This window comes from Schistocerca americana, chromosome 4 (genome assembly GCF_021461395.2).
Source record: "Schistocerca americana isolate TAMUIC-IGC-003095 chromosome 4, iqSchAmer2.1, whole genome shotgun sequence".
NCBI classification, from domain to species: domain Eukaryota; kingdom Metazoa; phylum Arthropoda; class Insecta; order Orthoptera; family Acrididae; genus Schistocerca; species Schistocerca americana.
The window spans coordinates 291,248,593-291,272,021 of NC_060122.1; the positions used below are offsets into that span (position 1 = coordinate 291,248,593).

General features: G+C 43.9%; 1 protein-coding gene and 1 non-coding gene across 2 annotated transcripts in view; both read left to right on the forward strand.

The window, feature by feature from the left end:
- The first annotated feature begins 1,424 nt into the window (after positions 1-1,424).
- On the forward strand, positions 1,425-1,533 carry LOC124614513. The gene has a single exon (XR_006979739.1). It is a non-coding gene; the product is annotated as a U6 spliceosomal RNA (small nuclear RNA).
- Positions 1,534-8,989: 7,456 nt separating this feature from the next.
- LOC124613426 (facilitated trehalose transporter Tret1-like) overlaps positions 8,990-23,429 on the forward strand; it is a 44,043-nt gene continuing 29,603 nt past the window's right edge. The window contains exon 1 of the mRNA XM_047142129.1: positions 8,990-9,202. Within this exon, the coding sequence (XP_046998085.1) occupies positions 8,990-9,202 (213 nt within the window). The remainder of the gene's footprint in view (positions 9,203-23,429) is intronic.

The following is a 23,429-nucleotide window of genomic DNA, read 5'->3' on the forward strand; positions in this document are numbered from 1 at the left end:
CTACAGTATCCAATATTCCACAGTTCACCACGGGGAAGGTTAGTAACTTTGTTCCTTCCCGCAGATTCCTGAAAAGAGCTGCGGAGATAGCATTCACACTCGCAGCTGTGTCGATAATCCCTAAAACATTATACCATTCAGCGCTGAGTAATAACTGTGGGGTGGCTGCTCTAATCATTTCTCGCTTCGTTAGCATTTGGTTGCTTTCGGTTTGTCTGCCAGTATGAGGGTCCTAGACTTTGTTGGTACCCGGTATTGTAACAACTATCATGTCGTTTGCTTCGGTAGCTGTTCCCATTGTTACCCCTGCTGCCATTTCATGGTCTGCTCACATTATTAAACATACCAATAGAATCTCCTTGTTGTTTATCATTAGTGTTCAGTTGCAACTGGTAGCCCTGAATGTCACGGTTAGAATAATTTGGCATGCTTCAACCATTGTGCCCGTTGATGTTGACACCTCTCGCTTTGACGTCTTCCATTAGCATGTCGACAGCATTTACAATACACAAAAATTCTTCAAAATTAATGTCATTGACATGTAGTATCTTTCCATAATGTGAAGTGGCATCTTTGTCTTTAGTGTTCTTACAAGGTGTTTTGCAGAGATCTGTTCTGACAGATACATGGTTTTGTTATGATATCTCTCAAAGTTGTTTCACAGGCTACCTAGACGTGGATTGTGCGCAAGATAAACAATCTAACGACGATTCCAGTCTGCTGTCGATTGTGTCCATATAATTCACATAAAAATTCACTATGCCAATATTACTAGTCTGTGAAATGAAAATGCCTATCTACTGCTAATAAATATTCTTCACACCCACAGAATAGCCAGCGGACACAGAAATGGAACTGTACATCTCACTTTCCTTAGCACACGTGTGGTCATCAGATCTCTTTACAGACATTTCCCATACACACATCAACTCGGATTTAGTTTGACATCAGTTCATCTCCAATAACTGTGCATGAAAAAGAAACACAGAATTAGTCACTTACATTAAATATAAATTCAGTACCTGTAAAAGAAAATTTTTCAGACAAATTATTGTAATATGAAGACATGTCCGGAAGAACCATCTTCATATACAGTTAAGGCTAACCAGCCATTGACCTTCTTCTTCTGTGCTGAATGCACACACATTGCCCGAACTCTTACGGGACTCGATAAGATTGTCTGACGCGAGTAATGAGTGTAATGGGCAGGGGCACTACGAATGTATTGTGTGGACGTGAAGTTGGGAATGTGGGTCTCATGGTGTGCATGCGCGGGATAAATCCCTGCAGTCACACTCTCCTCTGTGCCCTCGACGGCTTAGATGGCGCACCTCTTCGCTAGCTCCGAGGTAACACGCTTGCCTCACAAGTTCGCTTTTGTTTGCCTTTCAAGATTCGCTGAAAGCCAGACTCTTAATTATTTCGTACTCGCTTCGGCAGTACATATACTAAAATTGGAACGATAGAGAGAAGATTAGCATGGCCCCTGCACAAGGATGATACGCAAAAAGCCGGCACGGTAGCTCAGCGTGTTCGGTCAGAGAGGCGGTAATACAAAAACTGAGTAAATTAATCAGCGATCAACTTGAACTTTGTCTTGTGACGTCCGCCCACACCAAACCCAACGAACAACAACGAACAAAATAACAAAAAGATGGATAGAGCGTCTGCCATGTAAGCAGGAGATCCCGGGCACGAGTCCCGGTCGGGGCACACATTTTCAACTGTCCCCGTTGATTTATATCAACGCCTGTCGAAGCTTAGGGCAGGCGTCTCCAAACTTTTTAGTCCGCGGTCCACATTGACTCCTCCACGAAGTCATAAGGGCCAAGATCTACCTAGTGGGATTAAAGCACCCTAGCACTCCATGGTCACCGTAATGTAAGGCTAAAGGAAAGATGAAATCGCAGAAAATCTAGGGTTGTGGGAATAGCTAGCACTGAAACGAACTACGATTTTTATTTAATTACATAATTTTGATTGGTGGACGTACCTGACCGAAATTCTGTCGTATTTTATTCTGGCGAACTTCACCGACAAAAGAGTATGTCACTGCACATTCTTCACGAAAGCGTCCTGCAAGATCTCAAAATCATTGTTAGCAACACTATTATTGCTAGACGTAACAGAGGCAGAGTATGTCGACGCATTGTTATTTCAAGCGGCGCAACAATAAGTTTAGTTATGTAGTCTTGTAGCGAGTAGCAGAGCCACAGCATATATTTGATAGCTCTGTTGCGTGATTGTGTCTATGCTGCGAGTGTCCCACGAGTTTTTTAGTGTTTTATGCGCTGTACTAGTAGGTGAGACGACGAAGTGTGGGACAATTCAAAGTTTGAATTCGAAGAGACGAGGAAAATCTGAAAATCGGAGAATGGTCTGTCTGTTTATTTTGGATAGCCATAAGTTTAACCATGACCTTCCGCTTTGTAAAGATAGAGCTCCAACAATGTAGCGGTGTATTGGCCGCGATAGGCCTCGAAAGTCAATTGTTGGCAGTATAGGTACCACCTCAAATATTTGGCGGGCCGGATACCGGGGATGTCCGGCCAGCTAACGCGGCTCGGTTTGCCGGCCCTCGCGGGCCGGTTTCGGCCCGCGGGCCGTAGTTTGCTTAATATACAGAACAAAACTTCATCTCCTGGCTTAGGGTCTTGATTTAATTATCATTTCAAATTATTGTAAGTTTGTTCACGAATTCAAGTATGCATTTTGTCACTGGTGGCTAAGTTAAAACGTTTTCCTGTTGTTTCTTTCTTTATTCAGTTTTACGTATTATATTTGGTGTTGTATTTTGTAATTGTAGTGTTGGCAGAAGAGCCAACACTGTGTTTCTAGAGGAGGCCGAAATGCACGCGTTTAATTACACGCTGACTGGCGTGAGGTCTGGAACAGGACAATATCTTGAGAATTGCAAATAAAGTACGTAGTTGATATAATACTTAACTTTAATCCACAATTGTAGAACATCTCTATTGATGATACATGCTTCACATAATCAATATCAATTGAATACGGCGCCTTGCTAGGTCGTAGCAAATGTAGCTGAAGGCTATGCTAACTATCGTCTCGGCAAATGAGAGCGTAGTTGTCAGTGAACCTTTCCTTGCAAAGTCGGCTGTACAACTGGGGCGAGTGCTAGTAAGTCTCTCTAGACCTGCCGTGTGGTGGCGCTCGGTCTGCAATTACTGACAGTGGCGACACGCGGGTCCGACGTATATTAATGGGCCGCGGCCGATTTAAAGGCTACCACCTAGCAAGTGTGGTGTCTGGCGGTGACACCACAGTAATGCTGAACAGTATGTGTTGTAATCCACCCATCTAAATTCGTCGTATGGCACATTGGGAAGATCAAGTGAATGTCCTCAACCAGTGTCGAGTGGCATTATCTTGGCCAAGAGGTAAACAGTTTTAGCCCCGCAGTCATCTGAATTCGTGATGAGCCGCAATGCTTGTAGTACTGCTTTGCTGCGAGTCCCTTAGCGTCTCCCTGACACCATATCCTCATAGAATTTCTGAAACTGGTCTATAAGATTAAAAATAACTTGTTAAGATAGTAGTTGAAATCCAGCCTCACCATTATTCTGTGGTGACCACCTATTTATTCTCCAATTCTTGCTTAATATACAGAACAAAACTTCATCTCCATTATTTTGCTGCCATGTTCCCCAGTACGCAGTCCAAGATATTCTTTTCTAACAATGTCTCCGGTTCACAACACTGTCACTTAACAATGTCTCTGATTTTACGTACGTTATAGCATAGTCCATATATGTTACGAGGCGTGCTTTTTAAGTAAGTACGGTTTTGCCACGCCTCGGCTGCAGCGCTGCAGTCAGCGTTCTGCACATGCGCACTGGGTACCTACATCAGTTGTCTACGCACTGACCCCATTACAATCTGATTCTTCCTGTTTTACGTTGTGTACTGAGTGTTTAAGATGCCTCTGAAAATCGTGAGTCCCGCCGACTGTGAAGTACGGGCTCATATAAGATTTCTTAGTGCTGAAGGCCTAAAAGCGATCGATATTCATCGTGAGACCTGTGCAGTTTACGGAGAAAACATTATGAGTGATAGAATGGTAAGAAAGTGCGTGAGAGCATTTAAAGATAGCCGCACAAATGTGCATGATGAACAACGGAGTGGGTGTCCTTCGGTCGTTAATGAAAGTTTGGTGCAAGAAGTGGACAATAAGGTGAGACAAAACAGACGCTTTACAATTTCCTCCTTGCGGGATGACTTTCCTAATGTTTCTCGTAGTGTTTTGTATGGCATTGTGACCGAGCACTTGAATTACCGAAAATTGTGCGCACGTTGGTTACCGAAAATGTTGACGGATGTGCACAAAACCAAAAGTTTAGACAGTGCATTGACTTTCCTTGAGCGGTACCACAACGACGGTGATCATTTCTTAGGCCAAATTATTGCGGGCGATGAAACATGGGTGGCCTACGTCACACCAGAATCAAAGCAACAGTCCATGGAATGGCGGCATTCAGATTAACCCAGAAAAGTGAAGTATAAGCAAACAATTTCTGCCCAGAAAATCATGTGTGCAGTTTTTTGGGACAGAAAAGGAGTATTGCTTGAGGAATTTCTGCCTCGCAATGAGACAATCAATGCAGCAGCTTACTGTAAGACATTGCACAATCTGCGGCGTTCAATTCAGAACAAAAGATGTGGCAAGTTGAGCAAGGGCATCGTTTTCCTGCAAGACAATGCCCGTCCGCATGTGACGAATCAGACCAAAGATCTCATCACATCTTTTCGATGCTAAACTCTAGATCATCCTCTGTACAGCCCCGATCTTGCGCCCAGTGACTACCATCTGTTCCTGCACTTGAAGAAAAACCTGAGCGGTCAGCATCTTCAAGACGATGACGAAGTCAAAACAGTGGTGATGCAGTGGTTAACAAGTCAGGCGGCAGACTTCTATGAGGAGGATATTCAAAAACTGGTACAAGGTTATGACAAGTGCCTCAATATAGACGGAAATTATATAGAAAAGACTTTTAAGGTACAGGCCTTCATGTAAAAATAATATTATTGAGATATCTTAACACGCCTTTTTTTAATTTCAAAACGGTACTTACTTAAAAAAAACACGCCTCGTACATTACTAAGAGCTTCAATCTTAGTCAATCCTTGCCCTTACGCAAGCAGTTACTCGGCTTGGCATTAACTGATAGAATTGTTGCATGTTTTCCTGAGGGATATCGTGCCGAATTCTGTCCAATTTGCGCCTTAGATCGTCAAAATCCCGAAAAGGGCTGCTGAAGCTAGGGTTTGGCAAGCACAAAGAGATGTAGAAGAAATTCTTGCCGTGTGCGGGCAGACATTATTTCGCTGAAATGTAAGCAGAAGATGGCCTTGTCATGATGGGCAACAAAACGGGGCTTAGAATACCGTCTACTTACAGCTGAGTTGTAAGGGTTCTACGAATGTCAACCAAAAGGGTTCTGCTATGGAAAGAAATGGCACTGAAGGCCATCACTCCCCGATGTCGGGAGGCCGAGTCGGGTTGGTATTACAATGCCGTCCAGGGTGTCTGCAGACGTCATCGTCGCTGTTCATCGGTGCGCAGTTCGAAGTGGGACTCGTCACTGGACACAATTCTACTCCAGTGCGTAAGATTACAAGCCAAAGACGTGTCTGGATACGCCCGGAACAGGCACCAACCTAACTGTCGATTGCCATATGGCTCGACAATCATGGGTGATGTGGAGGGGTGCTACTTCTTTCCATAGTAGGACCCCTTTGGTTGATATCCTCGGAAACCTTGCAGTACAGTGGTACACCGACGATATCTACGCCCCGTTTGTTGCCCTTCTACATGCATACTCCGCAAGCCACCTGACGTTGTGTGGTGGAGGGTACTTTCAGTACCTCTATCGGTTCTCCCTTCTATTCCAGTCTCGTATTTTTCGTGGAAAAAAAGATTGTCGGTATGCCTCTAGCGGCCTCTAATCTCTCTGATTTTATCCTCATGGTCTCTTCGCGAGATGTACGTAGGAGGGAGCAATATATTGCTTGACTCCTCGGTGAAGGTATGTACCGAGCAACTGAGCGTCTCTCTTGCAGAGTCTTTCACTGGAGTTTATCTATCATCTCCGTAACGCTTTCGTGATTACTAAATGATCCTGCAACGAAGCGTGCTGCTCTCTGTTGGAAATTCTCTATCTCTTCTATCAGCCCCAACTGGTACGGATCCCACACTGGTGAGCAGTATTCCAGCAGTGGGCAAACAAGTGTACTGTAACCTACTTCCTTTGTTTTCGGATTGCATTTCCTTAGGATTCTAAAATGAATCTCAGTCTGGCATCTGCTTTACCGAAAATTAATTTTATATTGTCATTCCATTTTAAATTACTCTTAATGCCTACTCCCAGATAATTTATGGAATTAACTGCTTCCAGTTGCTGACCTGCTATATTGTAGCAAAATGGTAAAGAATCTTTCTTTCTATGTGTTCGCAGCACATTACACTTGTCTACATTGAGATTGAATTGTCATTCCCTGCACCATGCGTCAATTCGTTGCAGATCCTCCTGCATTTCAGTAGAATTTTGCATTGTTACAACCTCACGATATACTACAGAATCATCCGCAAAAAGCCTCAGTGAACTCCCGATGTTATCCACAAGGTCATTTATGAATATTGTGAATAGCAATGGTCCTACGACACTCCCCTGCGGCACACATGAAATCACTCTTACTTTGTAAGACTTCTCTCCATTGAGAATGACGTGCTGCGTTCTGTTATATAGGAATTCTTCAATCCAGTCACACAATTGGTCTGATAGTCCATATGCTCTTACTTCATGGCAAACCATCCTGAGCTCACATTTCAGCGAAATAACGCCCGCCTGCACACAGCCACAGTTTCTGCTGCCTATCTTCGTGCTTGCCAAACCCTAACTTGGCCAGCAATGTCACCGTATTTCTCTCCAGTTGAGAACGTATGGGGCATTATGGACAGTGCTCTCCAGCCATCCCGAGATTTTAACGATATAATACGCCATTGGAGCGAATTTGACACGGTACCTCTCAGGAGAGCATCTAATAACTCTATCGATCAATGCCAATCCGATTAACTGTTTGCATAAGGACCAGGAGGAGGACCAATGTGTAATTGGGCTGCTCGATTTGTGAAGCTCTTTTTCTTGAATAGATCACCCACTATTTCTGAAATTATAATCGTTGTCTCTACATGTCAATCAGATGTACCGATTTCTGTAAAATTCGGATAATTCCTTGGAGTTGCGTCTTTTTTTGTCTCAGAGTGTGTTAGCTTTTTCAGGTTTTACTTGTTAGTCAGTACTGTTTATTCACATTGTCCCCAAACACATTCAATAATTTTTAATTCTATTTCATTATTATGTGTCATATTATAATTGATTTTTACGTAACTGCCATGTAAAAGATTAAGTACTCGTGAGATTCTACTCTGATGAAAGAGAAGCTCTCAACACCCTACTCAGGTCAGGTTAATGAAAAAAAAAAACACTACTGCCCATTAAAATTGCTACACCATGAAGATAACGCGAAATTTTAATCGACAGGAAGAAGATGCTGTGATACGCAAAAGATTAGCTTTTCAGAGCATTCACACAAGGTTGGCGCCTGTGGCGACACCTACAACGTGCTGACATGAGGAAAGTTTCCAACCGATTTCTCAGACACAAACAGCAGTTGACCGGCGTTGCCTGGTGAAACGTCGTTGTGATGCCTCGTGTAAGGAGGAGAAATGCGTACCATCACGTTTTCGACTTTGATAAGGATCGGATTCTAGCCTATCGCGATTGCGGTTTATCGTATCGCGACATTGCTGCTCGCGTTGGTCGAGATCCAATGACTGTTAGCAGAATATGGAATCGGTGGGTTCAGGAGGGTAATACGGAACGCCGTGCTGTATCCCAATGGCCTCGTATCACTAGCAATCGAGATAACAGGCATCTTATCCGCATTGCTGTAACGGATCGTGCAGCCACGACTCGATCCCTGAGTCAACAGATGGGGACGTTTCCAAGACAACCACTATCTGCACGAACAGTTCGACGACGTTTGCAGCAGCATGGACTATCAGCTCGGAGACTACAGCTGCGGTTACCCTTGACGCTGCATCACAGACAGGAGCGCCTGCGATGGTGTACTCAACGACGAACCTGGGTGCACGAATTGCAAAACGTCATTTTTTCGGATGAATACAGGTTCTGTTTACAGCATCATGATGGTCACATCCGTGTTTGGCGACATCGCGGTGAACGTACATTGGAAGCGTGTATTCGTCATCGCCATACTGGCGTATCACCTGGCGTGATGCTATGGGGTGCCATTGGTTACACGTCTCGATCACCTCTTGTTCGCATTGACAGCGCTTTTGACAGTGGACGCTACATTTCAGACCCGTGGCTCTACCCTTCATTCGATCCCTGCGAAACCCTACATTTCAGCAGGATAATGCACGACCGCATGGTGCAGGTCCTGTACGGGCATTTCTGGACACAGGAAATGTTCGACTGCTGTCCTGGCCAGCACATTATCCAGATCTCTCACCAATAGAAAACGTCTGGTCAATGGTGGCCGAGCAACTGGCTCGTGACAATACGCCAGTCACTACTCTTGTTGAACTGTGGTATCGTGTTGAAGCTGCATGGGCAGCTGTACCTGTTCACGCCATCCAAGCTCTGTTTGACTCAATGCCCAGTCATATCAGGGCCGTTGTTACGGCCAGAGGTGGTTGTTCTGGGTACTGATTTCTCAGGATGTATGCACCCAAATTGCGTGAAAATGTAATCACATGTCAGTTCTAGTATAACATATCTGTCCAATGAATACCCGTGTATCATCTGTATTTGTTGTTGGTGTAGCAATTTTAATGGCCAGTAGTGTAAATACGATAAATAAATGACGCTAGTGTGTACCAGAGACTGCGGGTGAGTGAGTGCAGGGTGTTCCCACAGCGACTCTGACGTATCTGACGAGCGGCATGATCTCCGGCTGGGCGTCGCCCATCCTGCCGCGCCTGCAGGAGCCGGGCTCGTGGCTGCCGCTGACTGCGGACGAGGCCTCCTGGATCATCTCCTGCTTCACCATATCGACCGTGCCTACCAAAATAGGGGTGCCCTTCATCGTCGACGTCGTCGGCCGCAAGCGGCTGCTCATCGCATCCGCGCTGCCGGTGTTTGTTAGCTGGATCATGGTCTGTACTGAATTCAATCCCTCTTTTCAGTTTGGGGACTAAGGCAAGACTGCCACTCTTAACAACGGTATTCTTTGAGGAATTTAATTGCACTCAAAATTGTACATATAATTGCTGTGAAAATGTGATTAAACCGAGGAGAAATTGGGAAATGGAATTAATATTAAGAGTGAAGAAATAAAAACCTTGATATCTGCTCATAAGATTGTCATTCTGTGAAAGACGGCAAAAGAACTGAAAGAGTAGTTCATCGGAATGAATTATGTCTTGAAAGGATGCTGAAAGTTGCACGTCAATTCGCACTTTCATTTTTTGCACACAGTAGTTTTGCTTTCCTAAAGTAGCGATTTTATCTTTGCAATGCTTTGCGAGTTTAATACTTTGGTTAACTTCTATTAGCCGGTAGAAGCTCTTTAAGCTCTCCCTTTGTGTCTTCAGCGATAAATTTGTTACTGGAGACACAAAGAGCTAGCTCAAAGAGTTGTGTTTGGAGGCCTGTTTGGACCATCAGCCTATGGGAAACGTTCACGTGAGTGGGACCATCAGGCGATACACACTGAAGGGACAAATACAGAGGTATGTAAATAGGCTGAATACGGCACTGCGCTCGGCAACGCCTATATAAGTCAACAAGTGCCTGGAGCAGTTGTTAGATCAGTTACTGCTGCTACCACGGCAGGTTATCAAGATTTAAGGGAGTTTGAACGTGGTGTTATAGTCGTCGCACGAGCTATGGGACACAGTACCACCGAGATAGCGACGAAGTGGAGATTTTCCCGTATGCCGGCCGCGGTGGTCTAGTGGTTCTAGGCGCTCAGTCCGGAACCGCGCGACTGCTACGGTCGCAGGTTCGAATCCTGCTTCGGGCATGGATGTGTGTGATGTGCTTAGGTTAGTTAGATTTAAGTAGTTCTAAGTTGTAGGGGACTGATGGCCACAGATGTTAAGTCCCATAGTGTTCAGAGCCAATTCCCGTATGACCATTTAACGAGTGTACCGTGAACATCAGGAATCCGGTAAAACATCAAATCCCCGACATCGCAGGCGAAATAACGTCAGACTTCAGAAAGAATGCGTTAATTCCTGTTCCGAAGCAGGCAGGTGCTGAGACTGTGAATACGACGGAACTATGAGTTTAACAAGTCACGGTCGCGAAGTATTGACATGAAGTATGTATAGAAGAATGGAAAAACTGGTAGAACTCGACCTGGGTTCTGCAGAAATATGGGAACAAGCGAGACGACACTGATCGCACGAATTATCCTAGGCTGAATAAAGGCAAATATGCATTTATAGCATTTTTAGGTATAGAGAAAGCTTTTGACTGGACTACACTCTTTGAAATTTTGAAGGTAGCAGGAATAGAATACAGGGAGCGGAAATTTACAGTTTGCTCAGAAACCAGACAGCAGTTATAAGAGTAGAAGGACATGAAGTGGAAGCAGTTGTTGAGAGGGAAGTGAGCCAGGGTTGTAGCATTACTCCGATGCTGTTTAGTCTATGAATAAAGCAAGCAGCGAAGGAAACCAAGGAGCAGTTTGGAAACTGAATTGAAATTCTAGGGAAAGGAACAGAAAATTTGTGTTTTGTCGATTACATTGTAATTCTGTCAGGGGGCGGCGGACGACTAAGACGAGCAGATGAACGGAATGTCTACTGTATTGGAAAAAGATGAACGTCAAAAATGAAACAAGCGTAACAGAATGCAGTCGTATTAAATCAAATGATGCTATGGGAATTACGAAATCATGCACTAAAGGTAGTATAAGGGTTTTCGGATTTGGGAAGAAAATAGTTGGTAATTACCGAAGTGGAGAGGACATAAAGTGAAGACTGGCTATAGGAAGAAACATTTCTGAAAAAGAGCAATTTGTTAACATCTCTCTATATACAAACTGAAGTCGTTTGCATATACAGGCTTATCTCAGGAACTGTTGTAGGGATTTTAATCCGATTTTCACTAATGAATCCACCGATTCACGAAATATTTCGTACAAATTGTCAGATTACGATTAATGAGGTTGAATGAGCTCCACTATGCCACATTAACAGAGATTCATGGTAGGCCCAAGCCCACGGTTATGACATTATTTGGCAAGCTATTCACATGTATTAAACAATTTTTAAAAAACAACTACGATAATAAAACACAATGAAATAATCTTTTATAAATAAGTAGTTCTTACAACACTGAGTGAACTGCTTGAATTCAAGAAAGTACCATGTCTTATCCAACTTAAAAACGACAGCAAAATGATACCAGGCTAACACAATGATTTTAAATTACAGACCCAAAATTTAACACGGCCATTTAAGAGACCTGATAAAATTTAAGCAAAATTTTTGAAGGTCAAATGTAACAACGATTACCACAAATTTAGTAGTATGTAAAATGTTTAAATAATTTAAATGTCTCAAACTAACAGAATGGTTTAAAATACAGATCAAAATTTTTGAAGGTCAATTATAACAATGACTAGCACAAATTTTGTAATAGGTAAAATGTCGTGTCGCCAATACGGTCACCCTTGTCAGGCCTGGCCAATGCACATATAGACTACAAAAACAGTATCTGACCCATCAGGCAGCAGAAGGACGCTCGTAAAATAAGCCAAAGCGACAAGGAGATGCCTAGAAACACCAACATTCAATTAACACGATAACACACATGTAGCAAATGGCTGCCTGGACAAGCAATCCAGACTAAGGTACAGAAATAGCCGGCAAACGGCGATCAACAGATTAAGAAGTTTACGACGACCGGATGCAATCTCGAAATCTCTTCAAACATTTAATTCGCTGGGAAAATTTTAAATTTCACGTCAGACAGCTTTACGGGGAAGAGATGGCCTCAGATGGAAGAAGTTTCGACAAGCTACGTGGTAATAGAGCGAAACAAAGTTCTTTACGTTTTTTAGCGAGATGTCGGGATCATGGCATAATACCAGAATTTACCAGAGTGGCACATTTTATTAAGACTGCCACTGCACTTGAGGAGGCCAGTCATACTATTGGCAAGGAGCGAATTTGTTACACAAGACAAAGGTTGCATGCTATTTCCATCTATATCTGAAGGTTGGAGCACTTCTCTCTCCTGTGTCATGGCACTGGAATGAATGAGTGACTTCAGCCAAGTTTGATTGGTTATACAAGGATGCAATTTCTTGGTAGAAATCAAAACTTGATCGTTTGGTGCGATGACAGCCGTCCACCACAGGGAATACTGCAAGAAGTTCCATGGTCAACTTCATGGAGATCTGGCTGATGTGACGCTGTCTATATCGGGTAAAGAACTCAATCTTACACCTGCACCTAGTGCACTAAACTAAACTAAACTCCTCCCGAACAGCCCATGAAGACCCAACGGGACCGACCGGCCGTCGTGTCGTCCTCAGAACCACAGGCGCCACTGGATGCGGGTATGGAGGGGCATGTGGTCAGCACACCGCTCTCCCGGCCGTATGTCAGTTTCCGAGACCGGAGCCGCTACTTCTCAATCAAGTAGCTCCTCAGTTTGCCTCACGAGGGCTGAGTGCTCCCTGCTTGCCAACAGCGCTCGGCAGACCGGATCGTCACCTAGTGCACTACCTTTCATAATTTTTCTAAGTGGTGGTGAAGAAGCTGTATGGCGCTTTCCTATGGAAGCTGCTGAAGAAATAAGAAGGGAAACTTGTCATGCTCTTTTGAAACATCCTCCTCAATGCAGTAATATAACCTCTGAAGAAATAGCTGCACTAAAAATCTCCTAGAGGACCTGGACATAGTGGTATCCTTGTTTTGTTTTCTCATAATTTGCATTTGGAGAAGATGTATGACCTATTTAGTGATTCTATATAAAGGAATATTGATCACAACGCTACAGCACGTGTCCTACAGAAGACGTGTACACGCCTGAATTCGTCTTCGTTACCTTCAGAGTCGGTTAAGATGACATGAAAGAATACCACCAAGACTGTGTGGCCTTCCTAAGGTGCACAAAGATGGTATTCGTTTACGGCCTATAGTGATTAATATTGATGCCCCCACATATGATTTGCCGGCCGTGGTGGCCGTGCGGTTCTAGGCGCTTCAGTCCGGAACCGCGGGACTGCTACGGTCGCAGGTTCGAATCCTGCCTCGGGCATGGATGTGTGTGATGTCCGTAGGTTAGTTAGGTTTACGTAGTTCTAAGTTCTAGGGGACTGATGACCTAAGATGTTAAGTCCCATAGTGCTCAGAGCCATTTCAACCATTTGAACCCACATATGATTTAGTCAAGCATTTTGCTTTCTTGCCGAGACCATTGGTTGGCAAATGCCCAAATCATATACGGAAAGTATCCTATTATATTAACAGACTGGGGTTCTCCATCTGAATCTTTTAGTGAGTTTTGATGTAGGATCTCGTTTTAAAAGGTACCTCTTGAGATTCCATGGCACTAACTGGTAAACAGTTTCAGGCAGCCATCACTGCTTTGTTTCGGCACGCTCTTCCCTCAATTTATTATTTGTTCAACCAAGGATATTTTGAACAGATTAACGGAGTCATCATGAGCAGCCCCTTGTCTCCTCTGGTGGCTAACTTTTCTATGGAGGATTTTGAGGAAAGAGCACTTGAATCAGTGGTTCTTAAACCAAGTATTTTTTGAGCTATGTGGATGATACTTTCATAGAGTAGCCCTATGGAGAAGATTGGTTAATGGAGTTTTTACATCATCTGAACTCCATTCATGAGAACATTCAGTTTACTATGCAGTTAGAGAGAGATGGTTGTCTCCCATTCCTCAATGTTTTGGTTGAGCAGAAGAGTGACAGATCTCTGGGACATTTTGGTTATCATAAGTCCACTCACACTGGTTTGTACTTACACTCTTCACGTTGCCATCATCCGTGACTGTGCTTAAAACCCTTGTACACAGAGCCTCTACAGTGTCGGATGCAGATTTTTTGCCTAAAGAGTTTGCACATTTAAGGCAGTGTTCAGACACAATGGATTCGCTACCCGGAAAAATTAACAGGGTATCCTCAGCTAAAACCAAGATCTGGGAAGTGGACGAAGAGGAGAACGTACCAGCAAAGTCCTTAGCTTTTCTTCCCTTCGTTGGAAATATTTCCTTCAAAATAGCGAGAACCCTTAGTAATTTTCAGGTGAAAGCGATTTTCAGCCCACCATCTACGATTGCGGACCTGCTGGAATCAGTGAAGGATAATTTTTTATTACGGAAGGCGGGAATTTGCAAAATATCTTGCCAGTGTGGTGTGGCCTATATAGGACAAACAACACGCACAGTGGGAGAACGCTGCATAGAACATAAACGTTGCACTCGCCTTTTGCAATCTAGCAAATCTGCAATTGCAGAACATTGTATCTATCTCCAACGGACATTGAATGCAGTGTGATGAAACATTAATTTTGGCCACAGCCATATCTTTTTGGGACTCCATTATAAAAGAATTCGTTGAAGTATGCATCGTGAAATACAGGGTTATTACAAATGATTGAAGCGATTTCACAGCTCTACAATAACTTTATTATTTGAGATATTTTCACAATGCTTTGCACACACATACAAAAACTCAAAAAGTTTTTTTAGGCATTCACAAATGTTCGATATGTGCCCCTTTAGTGATTCGGCAGACATCAAGCCGATAATCAAGTTCCTCCCACACTCGGCGCAGCATGTCCCCATCAATGAGTTCGAAAGCATTGTTGATGCGAGCTCGGAGTTCTGGCACGTTTCTTGGTAGAGGAGGTTTAAACACTGAATCTTTCACATCACTATGCGTGAAACTTGCCCGCACGCGTTCAACAGTTTCTTCGCTCACTGCAGGCAGACCCGTTGATTTCCCCTTACAGAGGCATCCAGAAGCTTTAAATTGCGCATACAATCGCCGAATGGAGTTAGCAGTTGGTGGATCTTTGTTGAACTTCGTCCTGAAGTGTCGCTACACTGTTATGACTGACTGATGTGAGTGCATTTCAAGCACGACATACGCTTTCTTGGCTCCTGTCGCCATTTTGTCTCACTGCGCTCTCGAGCGCTCTGGCGGCAGACACCTGAAGTGCGGCTTCAGCCGAACAAAACTTTATGAGTTTTTCTACGTATCTGTAGTGTGTCGTGACCATATGTCAATGAATGGAGCTACAGTGAATTTATGAAATCGCTTCAATCATTTGTAATAGCCCTGTATCTAATGAACCATATCAGCGGTTACTATCTGGATAATGGATGGAATCTCGTCATCTCGAAGCTATGCTCCAGGCGAATATGTCAATATACTTGATGGCTGAGGGGAGTGGCAACGCTGAAGACAGTTGGTCCTTGTAGTGCCACCAGTGGGGGCGCTGCCGCCGGGGCAGTGTGGTCCATCTGTCACCGTGACCGACACATGCGCGAAAGTACTCTCACCGCGCTATATAGGGTGGAGCGGAGAACGTCGTTGCCAGTATTCGATGGCCCACCTGAAGATGACTGGCAGGAATCCAGTCGAAATATTGTGGAGTGAAGTTTATGGCCGGCCGCGGTGGTCTAGCGGTTCTAGGCGCTCAGTCCGGAACCGCGCGACTGCTACGGTCGCAGGTTCGAATCCTGCCTCGGGCATGGGTGTTTGTGATGTCCTTAGGTTAGTTAGGTTTAAGTAGTTCTAAGTTCTAGGGGACTGATGACCTTAGAAGTTAAGTCCCATAGTGCTCAGAGCCATTTGAACCATTTTTGAAGTTTATGATGATCTGCTGCAATCCCGAAATCTCTTGAAACATTTAATTCACCGGGAAGATTTTAAATTTCACATCATCGAGGTAGTGACTGACGCATTCCCAGAATATGATACAATAGGCGAAACAGCACAGTGGCCCCAGTAGCTAAGCCAACAAACATAGGTTCCAACTGGTGCAAAATGCAGTAACATGCTTAGAATCCTAGGTGAACCGTATCTGGAAATATCAAGTACCGTGTAATAATAAGCAACAGCAAAACAGTTGTGCCAGTCAGGAAGTGGAACAGATTCCAGAATGATGTTTTGATTAAGTGCCCCATAATCAACAATCCTTGCCTTGTCTCTTGGGGACCAAAAATATTGGGGAGGCATAAGATAATACGGAAGGCCTAATAACCCCATCCCTAAACACGTGATTGATGTTTTATCGCAATATCCCCACTTCAGGGGTGTGGGCCAATCAAAATGAAGCTTGTCACACCAGAACATCATCAGTTACACAGATATTGTACTGAATCCTGCCCGAGACCCCAAACTGATTAGTGAAGACATCAGGCTAGTTGCCTGAGGTACTCAGCACCTGCCTAGCCTCAAACTCCCCCAGATGGCTCACAATGGATTTGGAATGACGATTTAAGCGAATTTACATTGCTAAGAATACGGCAAGAACAAAGGGCTGTCTTCTCTGAAAGACAAAACTTAAAGACGAAGGTCTTGCTACCAAAATCCAGCACGAAACCAGTCCACTGAATAAATTCACAACCGAGAAGTAGGGTTACAAATACATTCCTTACAACGACTAACTTAATAGACCAAAAAAGCTACAAGTAGATAATTTACCTCGACATCGCTTGTCTCTGGCTACACCTACCCATTTACCACCTGAAACCTGAGAAGCAGCAATTATGGTACAATAAGGAAACGGAATTATCCAAATCCAAAAGGCCACACACATGTCATTGATTGAGTTGGGCATGTATATGTATGGAATCGAAGAATGGTTAAGAGCGAGAACGCTAGCACAGCAAGCAGGAGGCTTACAGGGAATGGCCTTGGCTTGCTCTTGGACCTCTCTCGATGCGACACTCACGCATGAAATGACCCCCTCTTCCATATCAGAAGCGATCGCGGCGACTCAAGGAGTTAGGAGATGGATCACGGGTTTTATTAACTCGGCATTGACGCGCAGATTCTAGCTCTTCGAGTCAGTTACGCTCCTTATCGGTGAACCTAAATGCCTCCATAGAGGATACCAATTCATTCAGCTCAAGAAATATGGTGGACTTTCATTCAAAGCTAATACGCGAATGATCGTCCGGCCACATTCCCTGCAAAATACTTAAAACACTTTCATGTTCCATGACTCCCATCTTTAAAGTGGCGACAGCTATGTGGACACGCTCGATATACTCAGGCAAGATCTCGGTACGTGTCTGTACCTGCCAATAATGTTCACGCTCCAATTCATTCCCAAGACGATAACGTCACTTTTATCATACGACCTCTCAATTGATTCAACGTGCCCTAGCTCTAAAGTATTTCGGAAAACATGCCGCTCAACAATTCTCGAGTCAAGGGATATAATAAACGAGATATAACAGAATATGAAATTCGTAGCGCATTGGCATGGAGTTCAAAACGAACAGTCAAACGCATCATATTCTCAGTCTGGGTCAAATGATCACAGGACAGTTTAGAAATATCCTGAAGCAAATCCTTACTCGGATTCGGTAAGTTAGTAAACATGTCGGGGACTGATCTATTCAGAATTTGAACCTATTAAAAATTTGAACGTTTATGTCACTGATAGCCTGATCCGACCAACTCGCAAGGGACCACCATCTTCCATACTGCTCGTCTCCCCATCTAAACCCAATGTGCTTGAGCTAACTTGTAACTCTTTCACCTGACCGAGCAATTGATTAACTACATCTTCTTGTTCGCTACTAAGCTGAAGGTACTTTAAATCGGCGAGACGTTTGTCCTAATGAAATAGTTGAGCCTGAACTGTAGATATCTGTTTACTTCGCCGATGATGTCAGGGGAAATATGAACAGGACTGCCCAACGGTGCACATAGCCTTGCTGCCAGTACCCCAACGGTGCCCTCAATCAGCTGTTGCTGTAACTTGAGCTCATACTGAAGCTGCTCCTGCTTTAAATAGGTCACGCCAAGGCATTCTGTACTCCATCCTCCTGTGGTGTTTTCCTGTAACAAATACGGTGAAATTTAGAAACAAGAAAATAGTGGTTAAGGCAATTCACATATGAAGCAATCAATGATGTCGAGAAGGCAAGACGACGCCTCATCGCCTTAGCCAGTAAGAAATAACCATGTTCTGCGTAATCAATTGAACTCCAGCAAGGATTAACAGAAATTCATGGAAGGCCTAGGCCCCAGGTTATGACGTCATTTATTTGCCTAGTGATCCGCATAAACTATTTTTTTTTACAAACAACAACAATATTACAGCACAATAAAATATTTTTTTTGAATCAGTCGTCCTTAGAACAATGAGTGGAATGCCTTGGATTCAAGGGAGCACCATAGCTTAACCAATTTAACAACGACAAGTACAAATTTAGTAACTGGTAAAATATTTAAACACATTTAAATCTCTAAGTTAACAAAATGTTTTAAATTACAAATTAAAATCGAAGACAGTCTTTTGAGATAGCTGGCAAATTCAAGCGATACAAGAACCAGCAAATGACCTGGCTGACAAGGGAAAACTTGATACAGAAAGGGCACGGCACGAAAAGGGATCCAAGCCAAAAGACAAAAATACGCGAACTCTGAAAGATTTAGGCCCACACGAACCAGAGAAGAAAAAATTTAATTCAAACAGCAGTCACAGTGCCATTAAGGCTGCTTCACTCTAGGGAACGATAGCGGCCTGTCCCAAATGCAGTCCAGTAATATCGTGTGACCGTTGCGCTCACCCTTGTCACCCTGGGCCAATTGCACGCATAGATTGCAAAAACAGCAGCTGATCCCTCAGGCAGCAGCAGGGCGCTCGTAAAATAAGAGTCATGCCACAAGAAAATGTCTAGAAACACCAGCATGTCGAATAGCACGATAGCATACTTGAAACAAGAAGTTACCTGAACAAGTAATCAGAATAAGGTACAACAACAACTGGCGAACAGCGATTAACGGATTAAACTAGGAATTTCTAGAATAGTACAATTTAAAGACTGCCGAGAGCCAAGAATAAGTATATTAACCTAAACAAGCTACAAACATCGTTTGAGAAGATTTTAAACTTCCTTCCAGGTTACAATCCGGTTCTGTTAATACCGTAACAGTCAGATACCAGTACAAGATGGCCCGCAGACCCAATCAGGCTCCAAGAATCAGGCAGGGAATCTCTCTTTACAACAGCCAATGGTGTCAAACAAAATTTTACAGCCTACCAGCAGTACACCCGATATAATAATAGATGTGGCCAGATCAGAATCTAAAGCATAATTAAAAGAGCACGTTAATCGTAAATGTTCACGTCAGCACCAATTCCCACCGCACGTAACAAACGATGACAGTAATAATGTTAGGCATCATTTGGCAAGGAGTATAACTCTGTTAAAACCAAAGAATAAAAACCTGTCACCCCAATCGTCAAGCCCAGGGACCACAATAAAGGTACTTTTTAGTAAAGCAACACAGTGAACACATATGTGGTCAGGCTCAAACATTTATATAAGCGATACACATCACACACTGGGGGATCCAGACTTCCCACAAAGCACGTATTCACGACTCAGGGAAGAAAGACGTAGGGCAGGCCAGTAACAACAGACAGCATGGTCCGACAACAGGAAAGATGTGTTCTTTCAGACCATCGAACTCAGCTAATCATAATCAAAGTCGTTCCCGTTGTCATGATTCCCTCAGAGCGAATCGGCGAAGACACCGACCACCGGCGCGTGACAGTACACGTTTCCTACAACCGACCTCCTTCTTCCTCGTACCCCGGTGTCTGTGCGTTTCAAAATCGCCGCCTTCCAGACGTTTCAAACCGGAAGACGCGGCGCAAGAGCGCTGTCTGGCGAGCAGAGGTAAAACGAACAAGAGATACGATCTACAGACCGCAGTCGATACCAGCCGACACGGCGCACGATTAGTGAAGCTGTGAAAACGATGGCACTGCCACCTACCGAACAATCGCCTTAACTTGAGGGAGCAGCAGTATCTAGAATTAGAAGATGTAGCAGATCTTTCTCACGTCTGATAACTAGTTACGGATATGCAAGTTGCCTTCGTGACACAGAACTGATTGCAGTCGTGTCAGAACAACCGCACAGCGAAAAACTAAGCGAGTCCAAAACCGGTGATTTTCAATTATTTACGCATAGAGTAAAACGCAGCGTGGGACGCATTTTTACTTTCCTTACTGAAGAACGTTTTACAGCAGCGCAGCAAATGACCTAACTTTAAACTTCCTGCTTTGCTTGAATCAAACATAGATGCGAACTCGATTTTCTGCTGGTTGCTGGTTTAGTCTTCTGAAAATCAAAGACTTGGACACGATCTTCTTGCATGGAATTCAGGAACTTCATGCGGATGAACACATAAGGTTTCGAAATAGTTCTACAGATGGTTTATGGATAAAGCGACGATTTCGAACACTTAGATTACCAGTTGTATCTCACTGCAAATTCTTCGAACAACGAGTAACTCAACTTCGAATTATCGCCGTAAATGCGAGCAATAATACGGACATTACCACCTCATTATTAGGCTGCGATGTGATCCTTACAATTTGAAATAATCAGTTTTTTTAATCAGTAACTCCCCTGCTCCAGTTTGAGAACAATTTCCTAGCCAAAAAACACGCAAATCCAAAATATGAGGGGTTTTACTTTTTATTCTTCAAGTAATTTTTTTTCGAAAAACCACTTCAGAAACTTATCCAAAAAACATGCAAATCCAAAATTGGGGGATTTTACTTTTTATGCTTCAAGTAATTTTTTTTTCGAAAAGCTACTTCAGAAACTTTCTTTCAGCAGCGTGGTTGATGACTCGATATTCATCTTTCTGCTTTCCTTGAATCAAACCTACGTGTAGTCGGCCGTTGTGACCGAGCGGTTCTAGGCGGTTCAGTCTGGAACCGCGCGACCGCTACGGTCGCGGGTTTGAATCCTGCCTCGGGCATGGATGTGTGTGATGTCCTTAGGTTAGTTAGGTTTAAGTAATTCTAAGTTCTATGCGACTGCTGACGTCAGAAGTTAAGTCCCATAGTGCTCAGAGCCATTTGAACCATCTTGTGGGTATAACATGTCTTGAAACTGATCAACTCATTTGTATAAAAAAAGGCAATTTTCACTTCTCGCCCACTCCCTGTATAAGTTTCTGTAGACGCTAATGATTGTGTGGATCACAAAATTCTACTTGGCATATTAAAGCATTAAGGCGTTAATGGGATCCCTCTTGGGTAAACGGAATCTTAACAGAATACAGAGGTTCTCAGTGACAGACTGTGTCTCAGGCATGGAACTATCCTCGTAAAGGGAGAACATAACATATGGAGTGCAGCGAGGATCGGTACGGGTCCGTTCTTATTTCGAAGGTACATAATGACCTTCCAAAGGCTATAAATTGTAGTTCAAAGACTGTAATATTTGTTGGTGACATAGGCATACTACCTGAATGATGCTTATTACATTAATCAGCCAGAACATTATGACCACCTGCCTAATAGCCGGTATGTCGACAGAAATAAGCATGGGAGCAATTCCTTGGTAAGTCGCCGGAACGAGTTGCCATCACGTTTGCATACACAAATCACCAAATTCCCGTTAATTGCTGCAGGGGGAGGAAGATCCCACCTGTGTTTGATCGGGTTCAAATCTCGCCAGTTGTGGGGGGAGGGGCTGCATATCAATTGCAACACGTCACTGTGTTCTACATCTACATCTACATACATACTCCGCAATCCACCATACGGTGCGTGGCGGAGGGTGCCTCGTACCACAACTAGCATCTTCTCTCCCTGTTCCACTCCCAAACAGAACGAGGGAAAAATGACTGCCTATATGCCTCTGTACGAGCCCTAATTCTTATCCTATCTTTTGCCGCGAAATATAAGTTGACGGCAGTAAAATTTTACTGCAGACAGCCTCAAATGCTGGTTCTCTAAATTTCCTCAGTAGCGATTCACGAAAAGAACGCCTCCTTTCCTCCAGACTCCCACCCGAGTTCCTGATGCATTTCCGTAAAACTCGCGTGATGATCAAACCTACGAGTAACAAATCTAGCAGCCCGCCTCTGAATTGCTTTTATGTCCTCCCTCAATCCGAGCTGATAGGGATCCCAAACGCTCGAGCAGTACTCAAGAATAGGTCGTATTAGTGTTTTATAAGCAGTCCCCGTTATAGATGAACCATATCTTCCCAAAATTTTACCAATGAACCGAAGACGACTATCCGCCTTCCCCACAACTGCCTTACATGCTTGTCCCACTTCAATCGCTCGGCAATGTTATCCCCAAATATTTAATCGAGGTGACTGTGTCAAGCGCTACACTACTAATGGAGTATTCAAACATTACAGGATTCTTTTTCCTTCTCATCTGCATTAATTTACATTTATCTACATTTAGAGTTAGCTGCCATTCTTTACACCAATCACAAATCCTGTCGAAGTCATCTTGTATCCTCCTACAGTCACTCAACGACGACACCTTCCCGTACACCACAGCATCATCAGCAAACAGCAGCACATTGCTATCCACCCTATCCAAAAGATCATTTATGTAGATAGAAAACAACAGCGGACCTACCACACTTCCATGGGGCACCCTCACCTCCGATGAACACTCACCATCGAGGACAACGTACTGGGTTCCTCGAACCACTCCATCACACACGTGGCCTTACGACATGGCGCATTATCTTGTTGAAATTTGCCACTGCCACCAAGAAACATGATCGTCATGAAGGGACGTACGTCGTCTGCAGCAAGTGTACGATACTCTTTGGCCATCATGGTGCCTTGTACGATCTCCACTGGATGCCCAGGTGAACGTTCTCCAGAGCATAATGGAGCCGCCGCCTGCTAGTCTCCGTCCCGCAGTACGCCTGTCAAGGAGCTGTTCCTCTGGAAGACGACGGATTCGCGCCCTCCCATAGGCAGAACGGAGAAGGTATCGTGATTCATCAGACCATGCAACGCTCTCCCACTGCACCAGCGTCCAGAGCCTATGGCCACCTGGCCATTTCAGTCGCAGTTGCCGATGTCGTGGTGTTAACATTGGCACATGGATGGGTCGTTGGCTGTGGAGACCTATTGTTACGAGCGTCCGGTGCGCTGTGTAATCAGACACACTTGTGCTCTGGACAACATGGTTGTGGAGATGAAGCAGCGATTAGTATGATTAACCAATTATTCAAAAACAGTCTTAATCGCATTTAGTATTATTATGCCGTCAACCGGCTTCAACCCGACGTAGGGGTCATATTATGGGCGTTTATACTGTGAAATTATGGACATCCGTCAGAAAGACTCCATTATACAACAGCTAAAATTACGTA